Genomic DNA, 21,820 nt, shown 5'->3' with positions numbered 1-21,820 from the left:
AACATTCAACGTGGATGGCTGCTAACTGGAAGGTTGGAGGTCCAAGTCCTCCCAAGGTCACCTTGGAAGAAAGGCCTGGTGATCTACTTCCAAAATTCAGCCTCTGAAGCGCAGTTTTGCTCCAGCACACATGAGGTCTCCATAAGTCAGAACCGACTCAAGAGCAACCAGTAACGCAATGGCAATTCTGAGATCTTAACAGTATATATTTCCTTAGTATCTGTCTCCGCCATGAGAATGTATGCTAGCTTGATGCCAGCTTTTGGGTGTCTTGTTCAGGGTCATATTCCCAATGGTATATACGGCATCTGGCATATAGGAAGAGGTGGCTGAATGGAGTAACGCATTCTCAAATCCCCTGCCCCACCAAAGGGCTGCTAAAATGCACAAAGAACCGGGGGGAATTATTTCAGAGAAAATAGTGACAAGGTGGGAAGGGAAAGGCACACAAGGAGGGGACGTTGGTATGTTACCATCTGAAAGCCATGCCACAGACACAGAAGAGAGAGATGGTGTCTGGTTCTCTGATTGAAAGACTCCAGTCAGGATGATGTTTTAGGGCGAGCATTGCTGAAGGTGTGGAGAAGGAAAAAAGGAGGAGGATGAGGGAAACTGAAGCAGTCTTGGGCAAGCCCAACAGCACCAGAAAAAAGCTCCAAAGCCCAGACTTGTTTGTTTGTGGGAGTAGAACTAATAGTCAATCCATTGCACCTAGACTAAACCTCAGTGTATGTCTTACTTTGATATGTACCAGGAGAAGGGATTCTATTTATGTATTTACCTTACATTATTTGTTTTTTAAATGTGATAAAATGGTAAAAAAGGAAAAAAGGTACGAAAGCGAACAGTGAAAAGCAATCTCCTTTTACCTCCACCCCCAGGTAGCCAGCTGCCCCATGCCCTGCCTTTTCAAATGAGAGTCATGAGAGAAGAGTCTGCAAACTCCAACCCAAGGGCCAAATCTGGCCAGCACCTTATTTTACAAATAAAATTTTATTGGAATGCCATGGCCATTTATTTACATGCAGTCTATGTCTTCTTTCAAGTTATAAGGCAGAGTTGAGTAGCTGCAGCTGAGACCCTGTGGCCTGTAAAAAAACAAAACAAAAACAAACCTGTTGCCATGAGTCCAACTCATAGCGACCCTGTAGGATGCAGCAGAACTGCCCCACAGAGTTTCCAATGACTGGTTGGTGGATTCAAGCTGCTGACCTTTTGGTTAACAGCCAAGCTCTCAACCATTGTGCCACCAGGGATCCTGATAGCCTATAAAGCTATCAATATTTACTATATGGCTTTGTAAAGAACAAGTTTGCCAACCCCTGGCTTGACAGGTAAGACAGGAGGAACTGCTTCTCTAAAACTCTTGGGGTAGGAAGGAGAAAGCATAACCCTGACACTTCAGAAATTCTACCTGGTCATTCACCACCCATCCATTTCCAGGAGCTGAGCGAGGTGGATGTTTCTGCCCTCTGAGGGGAGGGGGCAAGGCCCACATCTAAGATTAGGGAGAAGATGGAGGGCTTGGAATTCAGATAGGTTGGGTTCAAAGTCAGTCTAGCTGGGTGACGTTGGGCAAACTCCTTAATCCCTCTGAGCCTAAATTTCCTCGTGAAAAAAGGGCATAATGATCACATGTATTTCACGGTTTTCTCAGGAGGATTAAGTGAGAAAGTCCATGAGAAGGGCTTAGCAGAATGCCTGCCGTGTAGTAAGTGCTCAGGAAATCAAACCAGTTGCTGTCGTGTCCACTCTGATTCACGGTGACCCCATGTGTGTCAGAGTAGAACTGTGCTCCACGGGGTTTTCAACGGCTGATTTTTCAGAAGTAGGCTGCCAGGGCTTTCTTTTGAGGTGCCTCCGGTTAGACTTGATTCTCCAACCTTTTGGCTAGCAGTTAAACACCCATTTGTACCATCCAGGGACCCTACATGCTCAATAACTGTTAGTTGTTACTAATACTATAAATATAATTATTTTTATTATTTCATGGCTGTGACTAGGATAAGGTGAGTGAGCCACCCACCTTAGTTGCCGAATTTAAAGCGGGGGAGGGGGGGGCCTAAAAACGTATTAACCAAAACCAAACTCGCTGCCATTGAGTCAAGTCAATTCCAACTCATAGTGACCCTATAGGACTGAGTAGAAGGGCCCCATAGGGCTTCCAAGGAGTGGCTGGTAGATTTGAACTGCCAACCTTTTAGTTAGCAGCCGAGCTTTTAACCACTGCACCACCAGGCTCCAAAACTTAGTAAAGATAGATAATATTTTAATGCAATATTTTTTAAAAATCAAAATACTATTTGAAAAGTCCATGATGAGCAGAATATCAGAATTTTAAATAAAGATGTACTGTGCTGTATCATATTGAGGCCCGAGGCAAAAGGAAAAATCAGTAATGCTCATTCTGTCTGCTGAAAATATTGATATTTTTGTTAAGGGCAGGTATTTTCATTAGTTTTAATTGTTTAAGATATCAAATTAAAATATTCGTTTTGGTTACTGAGTTGTTCGGTGCCCCCTTACATTTTGCATTTGGGGTGAGCGCCTTCTCTCCCCCAGCCCCAACCCTGAGTGTTATTATTTTAACTATCTCTCCTTCCCCTCTACTGATAAAAGCTTTTTCAGAAGCAACTATGAAACTGTTACTGGAAAGAGAGGGAGGAGGAAGCCATGGTTCTTTAAAGCCAATGCATCAGGAACACAGTGGCCTGTGCGGGCATTTTCTATTAACGGAGGAGAGCCCACTGTGTCTTCTATATTGGCAGAAGAAAGAGGAGGCCATAAATTAATGCAGGCCGTGACTTTAATTACAGAAACCAATGGAAGTTCTATCAATTACCTAGAAGCAGAACCGTGCAGACTTGATCTGTATGTTTCTGCCCACTTAAATCATTGTTTTATGAATTCCACGCAATTACTTCCATAAAATCTGCAGTCGATATATCAATTAAAACTATGCCACTCCCACCTGCCCTTGAGTTCCATAAAAGTAAATAAATGAAGAGATAATTCTGCATTTTGCTAACATTTAGGTTCCTCAGCCTTTGCCTGTGGTATGTCTCACACACACACACCCCACACCCATGCACTTACGTGTTTGTATGTGATATCACAGGCAAATAGTACATAACCCCTTGCCATCGAGTCAATTCCAACTCATAGTGACCTATAGGACAGAGTAGAACTGCAGCATAAGGTTTCCAAGGCTGTAATCTTTACAGAAGCAGGCTGCCACATCTTTCTCCTGTGAAGCGGCCTATGGGTTCAAACCACTGACCCTTTGGTTAGCAGCTGAGTGCTTTTATCACTGTGCCATCAGGGCTTCTAAATATTACATGCATATGTGTATATGTGTGTGTGTGTGTGTGTGCGTGTGTGTGTGTGTATGTATATATATTAAAAAAACCAAACCAAACCCGTTGCCGTTGAGAGGATTCCAACTCATAGTGATCCTATAGGACAGAGTAGAGCTGCCCCACAGAGTTTCCAAGGAGTGCCTGGTGGTTTTAACTGAAGACCTTTTGGTTAGCAGCCATAGCTCTTAGCCACTATGCCACCAGGGTTTTCTGTAGATATATATGTATATATATAAAACCGAATGCTCTCTTGTCAAGTCGATTCTAATTCATAGCACCCCTACAGGACAGAGTAGAACTGCCCCATAAGGAGCACATGGTGGATTCAAATTGCTGACCTTTTGGTTAGCAGCTGTAGCTCTTAACCACTACACCACCAGGGTTTCCAATATGTACATACACACACGCAGACACACACACACACACACACACATATATATATATATACATATATACAGCCGCGATGGTACAACACTTAAGTGCTAGGCTGCTAACTGAAACACAATGGTTCAAAGCCACCGTTGGCTCCATGAGAGAAAAGAAAAAGACCTGGTGACTTGCTCACATAAAGATTACAGCCTAGAAAACCCTCTGGGGCAGCTCTGCTCTGTCACAGGGAGTCACTATGTGTTGGAACGTTCTCAGTGGCACCTAACAACAACAGGATAATATAAAACATATATATTAATATTAATATACAACATATATTAATATACATTAATATGTACATATAATATTACATTTTTTTTTTCTCATTGTCAGGGTAAAAATTTCAGGGGGAATCGCCATTCATCTTCCTTCACTCTCAGGTCCCTCCTGACATGACCCCAAGCACCAGCTGTGACTTCCCCGTTACTGTGTGGAAATACACTCACTCTCACTGATAAGCACCTGGAGCCATACAGAAATTTCTGCAGGAAACAAGCTTTTTCAGCCCTTGACAAATAAAACCAGCACCTCTGTGGCAAGGTGCTAAACACAATTTGTTCCTGACAGGGGTTTTGTAATCTAAGTGTATCTAAAGCTGATAAGCAAAGAAAAGACAGGCATAGTTGTCTATATAATTAAAAAAAAAAAAAGTAAAGCAGAATGTAAGCAAAGCCAAATAGCCAAAATAAAAAACATGCTTGAAACATCTATGCCTTCCACAGGTTTATTCTCTCTCATGAACAAACATCTCTCACATGTGAATTAAAAATAAAGCGAGAACAGTCAAAAACAGGCAGGCATGCTTTGGAAGTTCATAAGAGAGAAAGTCCAAAGGGCAACGAAGCATCATCGTTCTTAACTTGTAGAAAGGCAAATGCAAATGCGAGCAAAAGGAGGTGCTAGTTTTTACTCGTCCAATTTGTAAAATTAAAAAGGGCAGCAACATCCAGTGCTGGCAACGGTGTTGGGATTGAACCAACAATCCCGGGCTTGGGAGTGGGATGTGGAATTAGAAGCATCAGTGTGGAAGGGCATATGCAAAGATGTTCCCTGCAGCCTTGTTTGTGGCGGTGGAAAAATAAGAAAGTTCCTTGAATGCCCGTGGCTATGGAATGACTGAATACACTGTGGACGGCCCACCCCATGGAACAACATGCAAACATCAAAAAGTTAACAATATATTATTAAATGAACAAAAGTATGATTAATATGTATAATGTACACATGACATGTATGTCTCTAATCCCATCTGTATAAAATCAAACTCCAAACACACCCCCGTTACATGTGGGTATGTCCATGTTTGTAAAATCATGAGAAAATACGGAAAGATAATTTACCAGGGGGTCAACACAGATTTAGCATGCGTGTCATCCTGGTGGCGTAGTGGTTAAGTGCTACGGCTGCTAACCAAAAGGTCAGCAGTTCGAATCCGCCAGGCGCTCCTTGGAAACTCTATGGGGCAGTTCTACTCTGTCCTATAGGGTCTCTATGAGTCGGAATCGACTCGACGGCAGTGGGTTTGGTTTTTTTTTTTTTAATTGTCATTGCAAAAGTGAGGATATTAATACCACATCATTCCCTGTGTGTGTGTCTGCCTGTGTGTTTATTCACATGCTTCACTGATTAAAAAAAAAGTGAGAATATATGACTTTTGTAATTTAAAAACTATTCATAACATTATAAAGAGTATAAAATGCAGCTGGAAACATTTACCTGCTTCCAACAACATTTACTCCACAGGCAAGTAACGATCAGTGACAGCTCAGGATGCTAGTCCCAATTTGGAGCGGAATTTCCCACTCCTCGAACCAATGATTTACCTCTTGATGTTTCAACTGGTAAAAATGGAAGGAACAAGGCAATGTGGAATAGAGGCCATGTGTTCTTTACCTCCTTGTTTCTGCCTGGAGCTCTTGTTGTTTGCAAACGGAGAGTTTGACAGCTTGGACCTCCCTCTGGAAAGGAGGGGCCTACAGATTCAAGGGGTCCTGGGAATGGGGTGGGCAGGGAGTGGCCCACTGAGGCCCTGAATCACCCTCACTGTTAGGGATTGAACTGTAACCCCCAGAAAAGATATGTTGAAGTCCTAACCCCTATACCTGTGAGTGTGACCCTGTTTGGAAATAAAGTCTTTGAAGATGTTATCAGCCAGGTTATCAAGAGGTCATACTGGAGTAGGGTGGGTCCTAATCCAAAATGACTGGTGACCTTGTAAAAGAGAAGACACACGGACACAAGGAGACAGAGGAAGGACTTCATGTGAACATGCTGCAGCTGAGAGCCAAGGAATGCCGGGAGCTACCAGAAGACAGGAGAAAGGCATGGAGCAGATTCTCCCTCGGAGCCCTCAGAAGGCATCAACGGGGCCGATACCCTGATTTCAGACCCCAAGCTACCAGAACTGTAAGACAATACATTTCTGTTCTTAAAAGTCACCCAGTTTGTGGTACTTTGTTACAGGAGACTTAGGTCACTGATACACCCACCAAACCTCTCTGTTAAACGTTGTATTGTTTGCTGCTCAGAGCCTGTTCAGAACTATTAATATTAAGTGTTTTCCACTTCTTACAAGACAATCGCACCTGCTTCTCTGGAGATATGCTGTAACTCCATTTCAGATTCATAAAAATGGGCCCATTTTATATTCTAGATGAGGGTGGTCTATAAAAAAAAACGTTGCCCTAGAGTGAATTCTGACTCATGGCACCCCCATATGTGTCAGAGTACAATCGTGCTCCATCAGGTTTTCAATGGCTGGCTTTTCAGTAGTAGATGCCAGGCCTTTCTTCTGAGGTGCCTCTGGGTGAACTCGAACCTCCAACCTTTCAGTTAGCAGCCAAGCATATTAACCGTTTGCACCACCATGGGATTCCTGGACTTGTAAAAAGATGTCTGATGTCACATGGCACAACTTGACCCAAGATTTTAAACCAAGGCAGAGTTTGGGGACGAGTGGAAAAAGCTGGGGTAGATGGGAAAATCCATTGAACTAGGTTGTATTGATACAAAGTTGGGAGTGAAAAACCTTTCCATTAACGCTTCCATGTTATTAGGGTGATTCACTCAAACACCTTATGCAAAAATGTATCCTAAGAAGCAGATAACTTCACTAGGAATTATTTTCATTACATACTAACTCAGCAGGGTTTCTTTAAAAACTATCTTCCCTACTGCTCTTCAGCGTGTTATTTACAGATGATTAGCTACTTGGCTAGGAAGAGGGCCAATTTAGGTCTAAACAGCCCAGACCAGTTGAAGATCCAGCAAAAAAATACAAACTCAGGAATAATCCCAGAAGCCAGGCAGCACATCGGTCACAATTTACACAAGTGGAATTTTCACACACTGTCTCCAGGAGCACAATTGTTAGGTAAAAATCAGAAACACATACATTTTCACATTGTGTTCATGGATGTCACACTGTAAACAAGTACATCCTCAAAGATCGCTCTGCTTTTGGGAAGATGGCTGGATTCTTAGAGAAAAAGTGGCAGCAACTATCAGGCTTCAAAGATCAGACATGCATTCAGCTAAATAACAGACTGGCTCCTAAAATAAAACATACCACCCAAGAGTACTTTAATTAAAAAAAAAAAAAAATCCCACAGTCAACATTTACCCTAAACCAAAAATGAAAAGGTCTGCAGGGCTGGGGAGGGGGTGTTGGGGGCAGAGGTGGGCAGGCAGGGAAGCTAGATTAATGGAAACGGAACAACCAGAATGAAAATAATGAGAATGTTGACACAATGTGGAAAACATAATCAATGACACTGAACAATAAGTATATAAACTGGTAAATGGAAACCTAATTTGCTGTGTAAACTTTCACCAAAAACACAATATTAAAAAAAAAAAAAAAAAAGATGAGACATACAGTTCTTAGCTGGGTGTAAGTCCAACCTGGAGGTAGACAAGGAATTCCCATTGATCATGTGTGTGTCCTAGGTAAGCTGGGCGGGGAAGGGGTGCTTTTGTGTGTGTGTCTGTGTGTCTGTGTGTCTGTGTCTGTACATGTACATGCATGTGTGTGTAAATGATCACTGACTTGCTGACTGTAGTGTTTGTAGGAAATGGGATGTGACCTGATCTAGAATATACATCTTACTGTAGAAGCAAAGGAGTCCCTGGGTGGTGCAAACAGTTCACATGCTGGTTACTAACCAAAAGGTTGAAGGTTCAAGTCTACCCAGAGGTGCCTAGGAAGAGAGGCCCAGTGATGTACTTTTGAAAAATCAGTCCTTGAAAACCCCATGGAGCACAGTTTTACATACATGGGGCCGCCATAAGTGGAAGCTGACTTAACGGTACCTGGTTTTACAGGTGGTGGAAGAGAAAACCTAAATGAAGGTTCCCAAGAAGCCAACTAACTGGAAACAGCCAAAAAAGCAATGCTGACTCTGAGAACAAAAGTGAAAAAGAAGGCTCAGCAATGTATCTTAGAGATTTGGGAATAATCCTGAAAAGCTGGAAGCACCACTGCACAGAGAGAGGACGGAAATACCATAAGGCCCTTCTGGCTACCCAGGCGGTAAGGAGAACTCCGGGCTTGGTCGCCATCACAGAATACTGAGCTTGCCAGTTGGAATACCATTAGTAGGGGGTCTGAGAGTGAAGGTTCTCGATTTAGGAAGCTAGTTTTTGTTTTGTATTGTTATGGGCTAGTAGGGCTGGCTTTAAACTGCTATATAAAAGGGCATTAATTTTCTTTGATATTTTGAAAAATTGCTATCAACTAGAGTACTCAATAATGGGGGAAAGAGAATAGATAAAAATATATCTAAATTTAAGAAATTAGGGAGCCACACAAATTAAACTTTGGACTGCTAACTGAAAGTTTGGTGGTTTGAACCCACCCAGCAGCTCCATGGTAGAAAGACCTGGAGATCTGCTCCCGTAAAGTTTACAGCCTAGAAAACCCCATGGGGCAGTTCTATTCTGTCACATGGGATTGCTATGAGTCTGAAACAACTAGACAGCATCTAACAACAACATATAATTAGAATAGAATAGAAATAAACATATACATAAATTTATAGAAAAAATTTATAATATATAATTTTTAAAAATAAGACGTGTTTATTAAATACTATGGATTTATTAAATTCATATATTAAATAACTTATCTTTACATAGATATTATACACTACCTGTATATAATATATGTATATAAATTATATATACTACATAAAATATAGGAGCCCTAGTGGCACAGTGGTTAAAATGTTCAGCTGCTAACCAAAAGGTCAGTGGTTCAAACCCACCAGCTGCTCCACAGGAGAAAGATGTGGCAGCCTGCTTCCATAAAGATTACAGCCTTGGAAACCCTGCAGGGCAGTTCTACTCTGTCCTATAGGATCACCAGGAGTTGGAATCGACTTAACAGCAGTGAGATGGGGTACATAAAATATTATATATTTAAACAGGTAATTATGAATCTATTAAAATATCATCATCAAGTGCACATGGCATGATATTAAGTAAAAACAGGTGCAAAATGTGTAGGTAAAATGATCACTCATGTAATTTATAATGGAAGGATGCTGCACACATAACATTTCCCATGATTAGTGTAACTTTTTACTTTGAAGATTTCAAAGAAGAATACATTATATACAGTAAGTGATATTGCCGCTTTATATTTTCAATAATAAAATGGACCCTTTAGATGAGGGATCAGCAAAATGCTTCTGTAAAGAGCCAGGAAGGAAATATTTTAGGTTTTGTGGACCTCTTAATATATCTTCCCTTTTAAAAAAAAAAAAAAAAAACCTTTTGAAAAACCGAAAAAACCGTAACCTTAGCTTGCAAGCCCTACAACTCAGGCCACTGGCTGGACTTGGCCCGTGGGCTATAGTCTGCGACCCTTGCTTTCAGGGCTGTTTCCCCCCTCTATTTCCTTTAGCTATTTTATTACAGAGAGTTTGTGAAGTATTTCCATATATAACGTTCATGACATGTATGTTTCCCAAGCTGCTTTAGAATAGCTATTCCAATTCAAATTAGCTTTTTTTCTGTGACTTAACTTGTTTTTATTTTATTTTTTACTTCTGTAAAGAAAACTAAAATATAAATTAGTATATGATCATATAGAGCCACACTGTTTATGAAGGTAGCCATTAGTCACATGTGGCTAATCAAACATATTAAAATAAAATAATTAGTTCCTTGGTCCCACTGGTACAGTATCTGATGGCTGCAGATATAGGACATGCCATTCCAGATAGTTCAACTGGACGGCACCGTTAGCAGAAAAGCAACACGATAATCGGGAGCCAAACCCTATGATGAGTCTGGGTACGTCAACTCCCCTTTGGAAAATTATATGTATAGACATGAAGAAAGAACAGATGCAATGAGATGATAACAGGGTTTACAGGCGGACGGACCCAGAAAAACAGCAGAAGGTTGAATAATTTTCCCAAGTTCAAAAAGCAAACCTATCACACACTGGCTGTGTGACCTGGAGTGAATTACTCAACCTTTCGGTGCCCTGAATTCTCTGGATGTTAAAGCGAGCATCGTAATACCTACCTGGAGTGGGTTTTGAGCAGAATCAACAAGGTTGTGGATGTCACAACGTGTAGTAGCATTATCATTCTAGGAGACACACACAGACATTCACATTGCCACAAATGGCAGCACTGGCATCTATTCAGAAAGAACTACTTCTTGCCAGGATGGTTACGTGTTGGTTTCTTAAGAACACAGAAAAAGGCCTTGCATTTACTGGACGCCAGAACTGCTGTTGATGATCACACTTCGGGAAGAGCAATCGGCTGTCCCCACCTCCCCAAGTCTTTGGCACCCTCGGGTTTCTCATAATCATTTTTTAAAGAAAATTGTTGGCCTCCTGTGACTGCTGGTAACCCTTCCTCCACCGTGAGGAGTCTGGAATTCACAGTTTGGGAACCGAGCTGCTTGATTTTGGCATGGCTGTTAGGGCTCTCCTCCATCTCTCGTTCCCTTGGTCTGCATGAGCCTGGCACCACTGCTCTTAGCAACCCCCATCCCTTCTCCAGCCAGTCTCAGAAGCTGGTCCTCCATCCCCCAGACTCATTTTTGAGCACTGACCCCAGTGAGGCCCCACTAGGCTGCGATAGGAATTCTATAGGGTGTACATACGTGGTATGAGATGGATGATGAGGTCTTGGCTGTGGCTAGAGACTCCGTGATGGGGGCAGACTTAGAAGATAGAACGGCAGCCAGCTGGGCAATCATGGTGAAGCAGGGGAGGGGGCACTTTAATTCTCCAACCTTCTCTGGGAATTAGAGTGGGGGCCTTGTCCACCCTGGAACACCCAGGTAGGGGAGTCTTGGGTTCTCCCACATCAACATTGTGATGTTTATTCTTGGTCTTCTTCCCTAGCGCTTGGAGACTATATTTATATGTGTAACGTGCATTCAAGGCTTTTTAAAGTGTATGTTTATTGCTGTTTTCCTCCCAGGTAAATGGGGGAGAACCACATTTTTCTTTTCCCTTCCTCACTGGAGACGCACAGCGCATAATACAATAGTCTTGCAAACAAGTCACTAGTCACAGGCTAGTTCTAATTTCCTGCAGTGAGAAATGGGACATAAGAGTACCCGCCAAGCATCTTTGGCTAGACTCAGGTGCCATGTGGATGGCCTGCACACTTTATTTAAATGATTTTAATATTAATTTGCAAAGCTGTGCTAGAAGGCAGGCAATAGGCTAAAAATAGCTTCCCACCCACCCCCAGTAGCCCTCCCGCAACCCAATACCCCAACTCCCATCCATGGGACACGATCCTGAGAGGGCTAACACAGCATGGCTGGGATGTCTGGGAAGTGAGGGTTCAGATGTGGATGGCGATGAGCAGAGGGGTTCAGGTGCTCAGGCAACAGGGAAAACAGGAACATGCTCATGGGAATCCGGTGGCCTGGTGGAGAGCCACAGGGGGTGAGACGGAGGGAGGGGAAGGAACTTTCATGGGAGGGGAGGTGATTGGACTCAAATTTATGTCACAAAACAAAAAGAGAGCCAGGGCAGTGGGCTTACTTGCAGAAGTGTATACAAGTGAACTGGGGGCACTGTACACGGAGGATCCCTCCTGGTTGGCCTGGCACAACAGCACCGTGCCTACGAAAGAGAGAGAGAGATGGCATCTGGTTTGGGAACAGGCACACTACACCTGAGCAATCGCGGCAGCACAAACAACAAGGCAGAGAAATGAACATACAGCCACATCCCAGAGAGCAGGCTGGGGCACCCACGGAAGCCCCCTGCCTTAGCCAAGAGGACTCAGTTGAAGCCCACCCCCAGACCGCCAAGCACATGGCATTGCTTTTCACGTGGGGGTTGAGTAGTAGGACCCTGTCTCAGATCAGGAATGGAGGCAGCATGGCACATACTCAAAAGAGTGCTTTGGAAGTATCAGACAGAACTCAGTGCTAAGTCTGGCTCAACTGCTACTTAGCTGTGTGATCTTGGTAAGTCACTGCACCTCTCTGAGCCTCAGGATTACCATCTTGAAAAGAGGGGCCAATATACCTACCTCCTAGAGCATTGTGGGTTGTATGTTGGAGACCTGCCCAACACAGGGGCTGGTATGCATCAGCCACTCAATAAATGGTAAGCATATGCATTGATAGGTTTAGAGAAAACATTTTCCCCCTTCACCTTCAGTCTTTCTGAATCAGTTTCTTGGAGGAAGAACACAAGAAAGGTGGGGAAGAAAGGTGGCTCTCACTGTCACCCACTCTGCACCCACACTAGACTCTGAGTGAGATAGCTTTGGCTTCTGCATTTCCCTTTTCTTCCCTAAAGCTCTGTCTCCCAGCTGGAGAGGCTGCATACCTCGCCCGGCAGACTGGCTGCAATGCAGCGGTTCCTTCCCTCAGCCTGATTTAAAGCAAAGGACACTGGGCTTATCCTTACAAATTGGAATTTTACAGCAGGGAAGAGCAGTGGAGTCCTGAGAACCACCCTCAGTCTATGACTTGTTTTGAACAACCACCCACCCTGAGGAAGACCAGGGTCAGAAATCTTCGGGGGATTCATTCTTCTCTCCTGCAGCCACCAAGCTCACACTCGAAGACTTTGCAAAGAATTAGAAGGACTTCGTAGAAGCATTAAGTCCATTATTGAGGATGGAGATGGGTTCCTGTGGTTCCTGCTCACTTCCCCAGCAGGGAAGGTCAAACGCCTCCATTTGTTTTTGGATGCCTCTGTCACCAACCAAACTGGAAAGCCATCTCCCAAGAAAAGTAACCTTACCTTAAAAGTCCACCCCCGGGGAGAGTGACTACGTCTCTATCCTTGGAGACTTGCCCTAGGGAATGGTTCTGCAATCCTTCTGTATCTTCCCCACCATCAACAAAAGTGTAGTAGAAACTTCCAGAGTGTGTGGGATTGGTCTGAACAGAGAGAGGCTGTTCCCAAACTACAAGACCCATCTCCACTCTGCAGGACTTCAGGGATGGCATCAGGTACGGAATGAGAATAGATCCATCACGTACTTAGGGCTGAGAAACCCTCCTCCATATTCTATTTTTCACCCTCTGTCCTTGGAGCTTCTTTGATTTTGTACATTGTTTCCAGATAAACAAAGATTTTATTAAAACTCCTTGGAAGTACAGTAGGATTCTATTTTTTTTTTCTTTCTGTTAAGCCAGCACCTTGATTCATAGTATTAAAAACAATACTTTCCTGTTTTTTAAAAAATAAAATAAAAACTCTTAATCTATCTCTTTCCTCCCCATTCTCAAGTCAGCTAACTCCACCCAACCCTTGGCAAGAAGAAGGAGCCCATGGGCAGGAATTCTACCTGAAGGAACGCCCTCTAGCCCTTTTCACATTTATTCCTACTATGGAAATGAAGAACCCCCACCCTACCCCCCAAGGACTGGGTATCAAGGTGAACATTTAGGAGTCAACTGACCTTCCGTTGGAAGTAAATATATTAAGAGCCTGGACTGGTCTGGGTCATGATCAGCCTTTGCTGAACTGATAGTTACTGTTTTTTAAAACCTATAAGATTGTTTTAAACAACTTGTAAGATGAGCCTTCACATGGTCTAATTTCTCCTCAGCTGGTGTATTTCTGGTTTTGGAGAGTTACAGGCATAATTAAGAGCAAAAAATCAACCCCCAGATCATTGGGGTGGGGTATGAAAACCACCAGCAGGGGCCACAAAAGTCACCAGAGAAGACATAAAATTTCCGTCACCCTGCTTCATCAATAAGTACTCATGTATAACTCTGTAGAACTCATTCCAAGACTTCTGCTCATTGCTTGAAAATTAACATATCGTAGGCTATACAGAGATCTACCAACTCGGAATCTTCTAGGGTGGGGTCAGCCAGTGGCTTTTGAAAAATCTTCTCAAGTGGGTCTGTCATGTGTGGTAGTGTTGTTGTTGTTAAGTACCATTCAGTCAAAATTGACTCAGAGTGACCCCATGGGACAGAGTAAAATTGCCCCATAGGCTTTTCTAGGCTGTAATCTTTATGGGGAGCCTTGGTTGCATAGTGGCTAAGAGCGACGGCTGCTAACCAAAAGGTTGGCTGTTCATATCCACCAGCTGCTCCTTGGAAACCATGTGGGACAGTTCTACTCTGTCCTATAGCATCGCTGTAAGTCAAAATTGACTTGATGGTCACGGTTTTTTTTTTTTTTTTTTTGGTTTAATCTTTATGGGAAGAAATCACCAAATCTTTCTCCTAAGGAGCCACTGGGAGGGTTCAAATGCCCAGTCTTTCCATTAACAGCCAAACACTTAACCACTGCGCCACCAGGGTTCCTTTGCCTATGTACCCCTGGTTAAAATTCAGTTTTTAAATGAGATCTGAAGTTACTTGAGGTGCCTAGGTTTCCAAAGAAAAATAATCTCATTGTAGCAAAAATATATCCAGAAAGGCATTTCAGTATTGCACAGTTAAAATCCTTGAGTCAATTTTCTACATTTTCAGTGTAATTTATAGAATCCCTTTGGGACAGAACACAGATTCCCTCTAGAAAGCTAAACCCTGGCAGGGCAGAATGAAGCTTCCCGAATTTTCTTAGGCTGTGGATTCTCAGAAACTGGGCTGAAATGACTCCTTTGGTTGCCTTCTCAGTAGGTAAAAAAAAAAAAAAAAAAAAAATTCTTTATGCAATGATTTTGACCTTTGTAAAGCAAAATCTCTATCATCAAAAGACTTGGTTTTTATTTCACCACAAAACATCATCCAATTTAATTTGCAAAGTACTTATTATATGTTCTCTTAGTACTTTGTGACCTTTTCTTAAAAGGAAGCTTCAAATTAAGCAATGTGGCAGAAAAGAACACTGTAACCTCCATGAATGGGAGGTGGGAATAATGTGCGCTTGTTTCAAAAAGTAAGTCCAATAGTTAACAGGGTACAAGCTGCAGCATAAGGAATATTGACCAGGTCATTCAAGGCGTTTCAGAATATAGCACCAGCCTAGCTTCCTAATAGGTCTCCTGAACGGAGTTTTCTACTTGTCTCATCACTGACCATCTACCTCCAGCGACCATGAGTTGTTTACGACCATGTGACATCCATACTTCTCAGACCTTTGTACCTTTGCTGATGAAGCTCCTTAAGATTTAAGGATGGCAACTATGTGCAATTAAACCACCATCTACCTAATCCTTAGCCGGGACAGGCACCACGAGTCAAATTTAATGTTTTCCTTTTCTAATAGCCAAGAATCCTCAGAATCATTCTTAATACAGCTTGTAGGCAGTTACCAGCGCTCAGTTAGAGATGCCGGAGGAAACGAAACTGCGGCGACATTCCTGCTCTCCCTGTCACGTTGAACCACATGGAACTGACCTTTTTTATGTCAAATATGGGTAAACATTGGTAATTTCATATGGTCCAACTTAGTAAAATGGCTTCCCCAATCTCCTTTCTGCCTAGTTTAAAGAGTCTCCTCAGTCTTTCCAATCCCCCCTCCAAAAAAAAAAAAAAAAAAAAACCCATTGCCATCGAGTCAATCATGACTCATAGCAACAATACTGGACAGAGTAGAACTGCCCCATTGGGTTTCCAAGACTATAAATCTTTACAGGAGCAGAGTGCCACATCTTTCTTCCATGAAGCAGTTGGTGGGTCCAAACCACGGACCTTTCGGTCAGCAGCCAAACACTTAACCACTGGGCCACCAATTCCTAAAGGGAATTAATGACTACCACTTCTATGCTCCCACCATTTTTATGTCCCTTGTAGAGCCTCTGTCATTCTGTATTACAATTTTCTATTTACATATTGCATTTCTATGTACACAATTCTACTGGGTACAGCCAAATCTTACTCATCGTTTTATCCCCAGCACCTAGCAAAATTCCTGGCCCTCATAGGGATGAATATGACTGAATTACAATACACTTTTAAAATAACTCGGCTTCTAACCAAAAGGTCGGCAGTTCCAATCCACCATCTGTTCCTTGGAAACCTTATGGGGGCAGCTCTACTCTGTCCTGTACGGTAGCTGTGACTCAGAATCAACTCGATGGCAACATTTTTTTTGTTTTGTTTTTTCTATTTTCTTGGCTAAAAATACAGTTTTTTTTCCAACCAACTCTTTTTGATTGTGTCTTCTTCTGCCAGCTGTGTATAGCTGAGAATTCACATGCCTAAACTTCAAATAAAGGAACCCTGATGGTAAAAAAGTTAAGCATTTGGCTGCTAACCAGGAGGTTGGAGGTTCAAAACCACCCAGCAGCTGTTGGGAGAAAGACCTTGTGATCTGCTCCCATAAAGATTACACGGCCTAGGAAAACCTAAGGGAGCAGTTCTACTCTGTCACATGGAGTGGCTATGAGTCAAAATCAATTCGATGGCACACAACAACAACAACAAAACTTCAAATATATTTGTAAGCTCTCTGTGGGTTCACCAGTTCCTCCCTTTTTTAGGTTCTTTGAAGACTGACTCATCCAGCTTAACGTGAAACCTGGTCAGCCTGGTCAGCCTGGTCTTTCTGTTTCCTGAGCCACTAATGACTGCTTACAACTACCAGTCACTGGGCTACCTGTGGCTGATCACAGTCTTAGAATAACCAGAGCTTTTTCCAAAACCCATCACACTCATCAACTGGGAATGCCGTCATCATCAGCATCCCAAACTCTGGCTAAATGTGCACAAGGCCACTTTCCAGCAGAATCTGGAATCCTTCAGCTGTGAGAGGAAGCGAATCCCTGGGTGGTGCAAATGATTAATGCCCTTGGCTGCTAACCGAAAGGTTGGAAGTTCGAGTCTACCCAGAGGTACCTCGGAAGAAAGACTTGGTTATCTACTTCTGAAAAATCAGCCACCGAAAACCCCATGGAGTGCATTTCTGCTCTGACATGCATGGGGTCACCATGAGCTGGAGCTGACTCAATGGTGACTGGTATTTTTTTACCTCGGTGTTGAATAACCAACCGTACCATTTGCCATCAAGTTGATTCTGATTCATGACAACCCTATGTGTATCAGAGTAGAACTGCTCTGTAAGGTTTTCATGTCTGTGACCTTTATTCTGAGGTGCCTCTGCATGGGTTTGAACTACTAACCTTTTGGTTATTAGTCAGGCACTTAATGTTGGCACCATCGAGAGATTCCATGGAGAAGACTGGCCAAGGTCCATGTCTTAGATGGAGCATCTGAACACTTTCTGCTCACTGAGAGACTCCCCACAGATTAGAGGATCACTCCTGGCCCTGAAGGGGAGGAAGAAGCCTAGAAGGGGTGTTTCCTATCATACGCAGGAAGGAAGATGCGTCAGAACCTTCTTAGCTTGCTGCCATTCCTTGAGTGAAGACACTGGACTCAAACCAACTGGAACAGTGGAGCCGTTTCACACCTCTTTGCATTTGCACAGGCTCTTGCCACTCCCAGGAAGTCTGTTCCCCCTTCCTCAGCAACCCCCTTCGGGATTATTCGCTCTGCCTTCTTTTCCTCCTAGAAACAGGATCTGAGCTTCACTCCACCAGCCAGATTAAACTTTCTTCTTCTGCTTTTCTAGACTGTGTAGCTACAATTTACTTCACGAGTGCCTTCCCCACTAAACCTTAAACTCTAAGGGGTTGGGAATCATGTTCCAGTCATCTTCCTCTTCCCATGGGGTCTGGAGCCCAGGCCAAGAGGTAGGAAACAATTGGAGAAAGTAGAGGGTTCCTGATAGGCAGCCATGTTACACTTTTAAGAAATAAAATTAGACTGGGGAGGAGGAAGGAAGAAAGGAAAGGCTGTTTGGAATGCCTTCCCTTCACTTGTAGCATCAAGCGGGCGTAGCTCTAAGCTGGCCCAGTGGTGAATGACTTGGCCCTTCCCCATAATATCTGGACTCCAAAGAGACTATCAAAGACATGTCCCAACTGCCTGGCAACTGGGAGTAGCTGACTCATTTCATAGCACCAGGACAGAGACAGGCTAGGAGATGGAGGGCGAGACGCAATTCTCTCTTTTGAAATGCAAAAATCAAAAGCACAAAGAATGTCCACAACAACACTTTCTAGAACTCGTAAGATCATTCTTGAGTGTGTACTCCGTGCAGTGTTCTGTGTGTGTCTTGTGCTGGCTGCCCCTTCAGAAACCTGGAGTCTATGCTTGTGTCCAGAGTCATGTGAGAACAGAGCCCCAGGATGGGGTCCAGCCTTCTGGACGTCACTCATCCAAACAAAGGAGCTGACACTGATGAGGGGGCTGAAGGCAAACACTCTCAGTTGAATGGCTGTGTGAGATAAGAGACCATTTGCAGAGCTTCCTCCTTCTGTTGCCAATGCTCAGAAAGAAAAGATGGAGCTATGAGTATCATCTTTCCCTCAACTGGTAGTTACTGGCATCTACTATGTGCTAAGTGGGGTCCTTGGGTGGTAGAAATGGTTAACACAGTCACCTGCTAGCTGAAATGTTGTTGGTTTGAGTCTACCCAGAGGCACCTTGGAAGAAAGTCCTGGCTATCTGTTTCCAAAAGATCACAGCCATGGAAAACCCTATGGACCACAGCTCTACTCTGACACACATGGGGTCGCCATGAGTCAGTGTCAACTCCATGACAACTGGTACTGATACGATATAACAGGTACTGTGCTGGGTTCTGAGGCAAGTGAGGGAAACGGACCAACATGCCCACTGAACCCCATGTGGTTCCCAAAGGACAATGTGCTGTTTCTTTCAGCACTCACACGCGTGGTAAGAAATATGTATGCCAGAAAAGGAACAAAGGAATGACATAAAACACCAACTCTGAACCTTAGACTCCCGGTTAGTGACTTAGTTTGCAGAGACAACAAAAATAGAAAGTTCTTTTAGAATAGTTCTTATTAGACATAAATATTACAACTTTGGCAAAAAGCCTAGTCCCTGTTTCTGCTGTATATTGCAGCCACAATTGAAAATGTTTAATAATTAATAGTAATCTGCACTAGCAACAATACTTTGATTAGTCTTAATGAGAATGACCATTAAGGAGCCAGGAGTCCCTGGGTGGTGCAAATGGTTAATATGCTCAGATGCTAACCAAAAGGTTGGAGGTTCCAGTTTAACCACATGCACCTCAGAAGAAAGGCCTGGCAATCCACTTCCAGAAAATCAGCCATTGAATATTCTATGATCTCACTTACATGAATTTTCTAGACTAGGTGACTGTATAGAGACCAAAGTTTATTAGTGGTTTCCCAGAGGCGGGAAGGATGGCAGAAGGGTCAAGCATGGCTGAATCCAGAACTCGGAAGCACTGAGTTTCTGTTTACGGTGATGAAAAATTCGGCAACAGATACTGGTGACGGTTGCACAACATGACTGATGTCATTAGTGTCACTGAATTGAAAAATCTTGAGTTGGCGAATGTGTGATATATATCTTTACAACAATAAAACAAAACTCAACAAAAAAAACAGAACAAAAATTCTCTGGGGCTCATTTCTACTCTGACACACATGGGGTGGCCATGAGCCAGAATTAACTAGGCGGCAACTGGTTTTATTAAGATGCCACTGGGTTTCAGGTACCATACCAGGTATGCTTTACATATATTACATTTCTTTCTTTTCCGTACATACCCTTGAAGAAATTAAGGCTTGGAGAGAAAAAATTGTAGGAGAATAAATTGAAATTTGAGCCAGCTTTGTCTGACTCTAAATCTCACACTGTCTCACGAATCTTCACCTGCTTATAAGTAGTGGCACTGACTCCTAAAGGTGTCTTGGTGGAGCAACGGCTAAGCACTCAGCTGCTAACCTAAAGGTTGGCTGTTTGAACCCACCCAACAGCTCCACGGGATAAAGACCTGGCGATGTGCTTTCATAAAGACTAAAAACCAAAAAACCTATTGCTGTTGAGTCGATTCTCACTCATAGGGACAGAGTAGAACTGTGCCATAGGGTTTCCAAGGAGTGGCTGGTGGTTTTGAACTGCTGACCTTTTGGTTAGCAGCCAAGCTCTTAACCACTGAGCTATCAGGCCTCCCCATAAAGATTACAGCCTAGAAAACCCTATGGGGCAGTTCTACTCTATCACATGGGGTCACCATGAGTCGGAATTGACTCAATGCCGCCTAACAACAAGAAGTTAGTTCTAAGTCTATTCAATCCCCTCTCTGACCGCTGAATAATAAATATCCTCCACCCTCATTTCAACTAAGCAACTTCTCAGAATTCTGAGCCCACCTTCCTAAAGGAAACACTTCACTCTTCAATACTAAAGGTTTTAGTGATCGCCTTTAGCAGTCTGCAAGAGGGTTTTAAAACCAACCAAGGACGCCTCTGGGCAGAATGTATCTGCTATAGATAAGAAAACACCATTTACAAGGCTGGACTCAGATGTAGAGGAGGGGGATGCAAAGAGGAGAAATAGTGAACTCTTAAGGTCCTACAGTATAGCTGAAAAATACACGCACACACACAAACCTGTTGCCGTGGAATTGGTTTCAACTCACAGCAACCCTTATAGGGCAGAGAAGAACTGCCCCACAGGGTTTCCAAAACTGTCATCTTTACACAAGCAGATGGCCACATCTTTCTCCCAAGGAGCAGCTGGTGGGTTCGAACCACTGACCTTTTGGTTAGCAGCCAAGAGCTTAACCACTGCACCACCAGAGTTCCTTTGAAAAAGCACAGGCTTTGGAAAATTTTAAACTTAGTTTTGTTTCCTTGCCTCAGTCATGGTAAATTCTATACTTTGGGCAGTTCATTTAACATCTCTGAGCCTCAGTTTTTATAGCTGTAGAATGGGAATAAAAATGTCAGCTTCGTCAAGTATTGTTGTAAGGATTAGAAGTATCACATGAGAATATTTGGCAAATAGATAATCAACAAGTGATCTCAATAATAATAGTAATGGAAATAATAATTAGTATTATTGTTTGGAATCTCAAAATATGAATTGGAGCTTATTTTGTCTCCTTGTTCCTTTAGGCACCATCCTTAACAGCTGCCATTGACTCCCGCTCATGGCACCCCCATGTGTGTCAGGTAGAACTGTGCTCCCTAGAGTTTTCAGGGTAGATCACCAGGCCTTCTTCCGAGATGGCTCTGGGTGGACTCAAACCTCTAACCTTTTGGTTAGCAGCTGAGTGTGTAATCATTTGCACCTCCCAGGGACTAGGGTAGCAAATTGATAGCTAGTGAACTATTTACCTTGACCACTAACATACTGTTAAACATGATCAAATTAACTTAAAACATTTTAAGATTGGAAATTAATTGCAAACCTTTAAATTTGGGAGGTTTAATAAGCACTCGGCTGCTAGCCGAAAGGTCAGCGGTTCCAACCCATCATTCAGTCCATGAGAGAAAGACGTGGCAGTTGGATTCAATAAAGATTCCAGCCTTGGAAATCCTGTGGGACAGTTCTACTCTGTCCTATATGGTTGCTACGAGCCAGAATCGACTTGAAGGCAGTGCGTTAATACAAGACGGATGTCTGGCTTCTCTGGAAGAATCAGGAGATCAGATGACTGGGCCAGCATTTCTGCCTAGCAGGACAACTGTGACTGCTGGTGAAATTGGGACATTTCCTCTCCACTTTGCCACAGTCCCAAGCCTGCTCCCAGAGAAATTTTAGTTTGCAATCCC

General features: G+C 43.1%; 1 protein-coding gene across 11 annotated transcripts in view; it reads right to left on the bottom strand.

The window, feature by feature from the left end:
* Positions 1 to 21,820, bottom strand: part of RBFOX1 (RNA binding fox-1 homolog 1) — a 440,264-nt gene that overhangs the window by 82,610 nt on the left and 335,834 nt on the right. For 8 of the 11 annotated variants that reach the window (XM_064295558.1, XM_064295566.1, XM_064295557.1 and 5 more), the window contains one exon: positions 11,812 to 11,892. The exons of the other annotated variants lie outside the window; for them this stretch is intronic. In XM_064295558.1, the coding sequence (XP_064151628.1) occupies positions 11,812 to 11,892 (81 nt within the window). The remainder of the gene's footprint in view (positions 1 to 11,811; positions 11,893 to 21,820) is intronic. 11 annotated transcript variants of the gene reach the window in all.

Source organism: Loxodonta africana, chromosome 12 (assembly GCF_030014295.1).
Source record: "Loxodonta africana isolate mLoxAfr1 chromosome 12, mLoxAfr1.hap2, whole genome shotgun sequence".
NCBI lineage: Eukaryota > Metazoa > Chordata > Mammalia > Proboscidea > Elephantidae > Loxodonta > Loxodonta africana.
The sequence above is the reverse complement of the archived record's forward strand: the minus strand, read 5'-3'. Positions and strand labels throughout refer to the sequence as shown.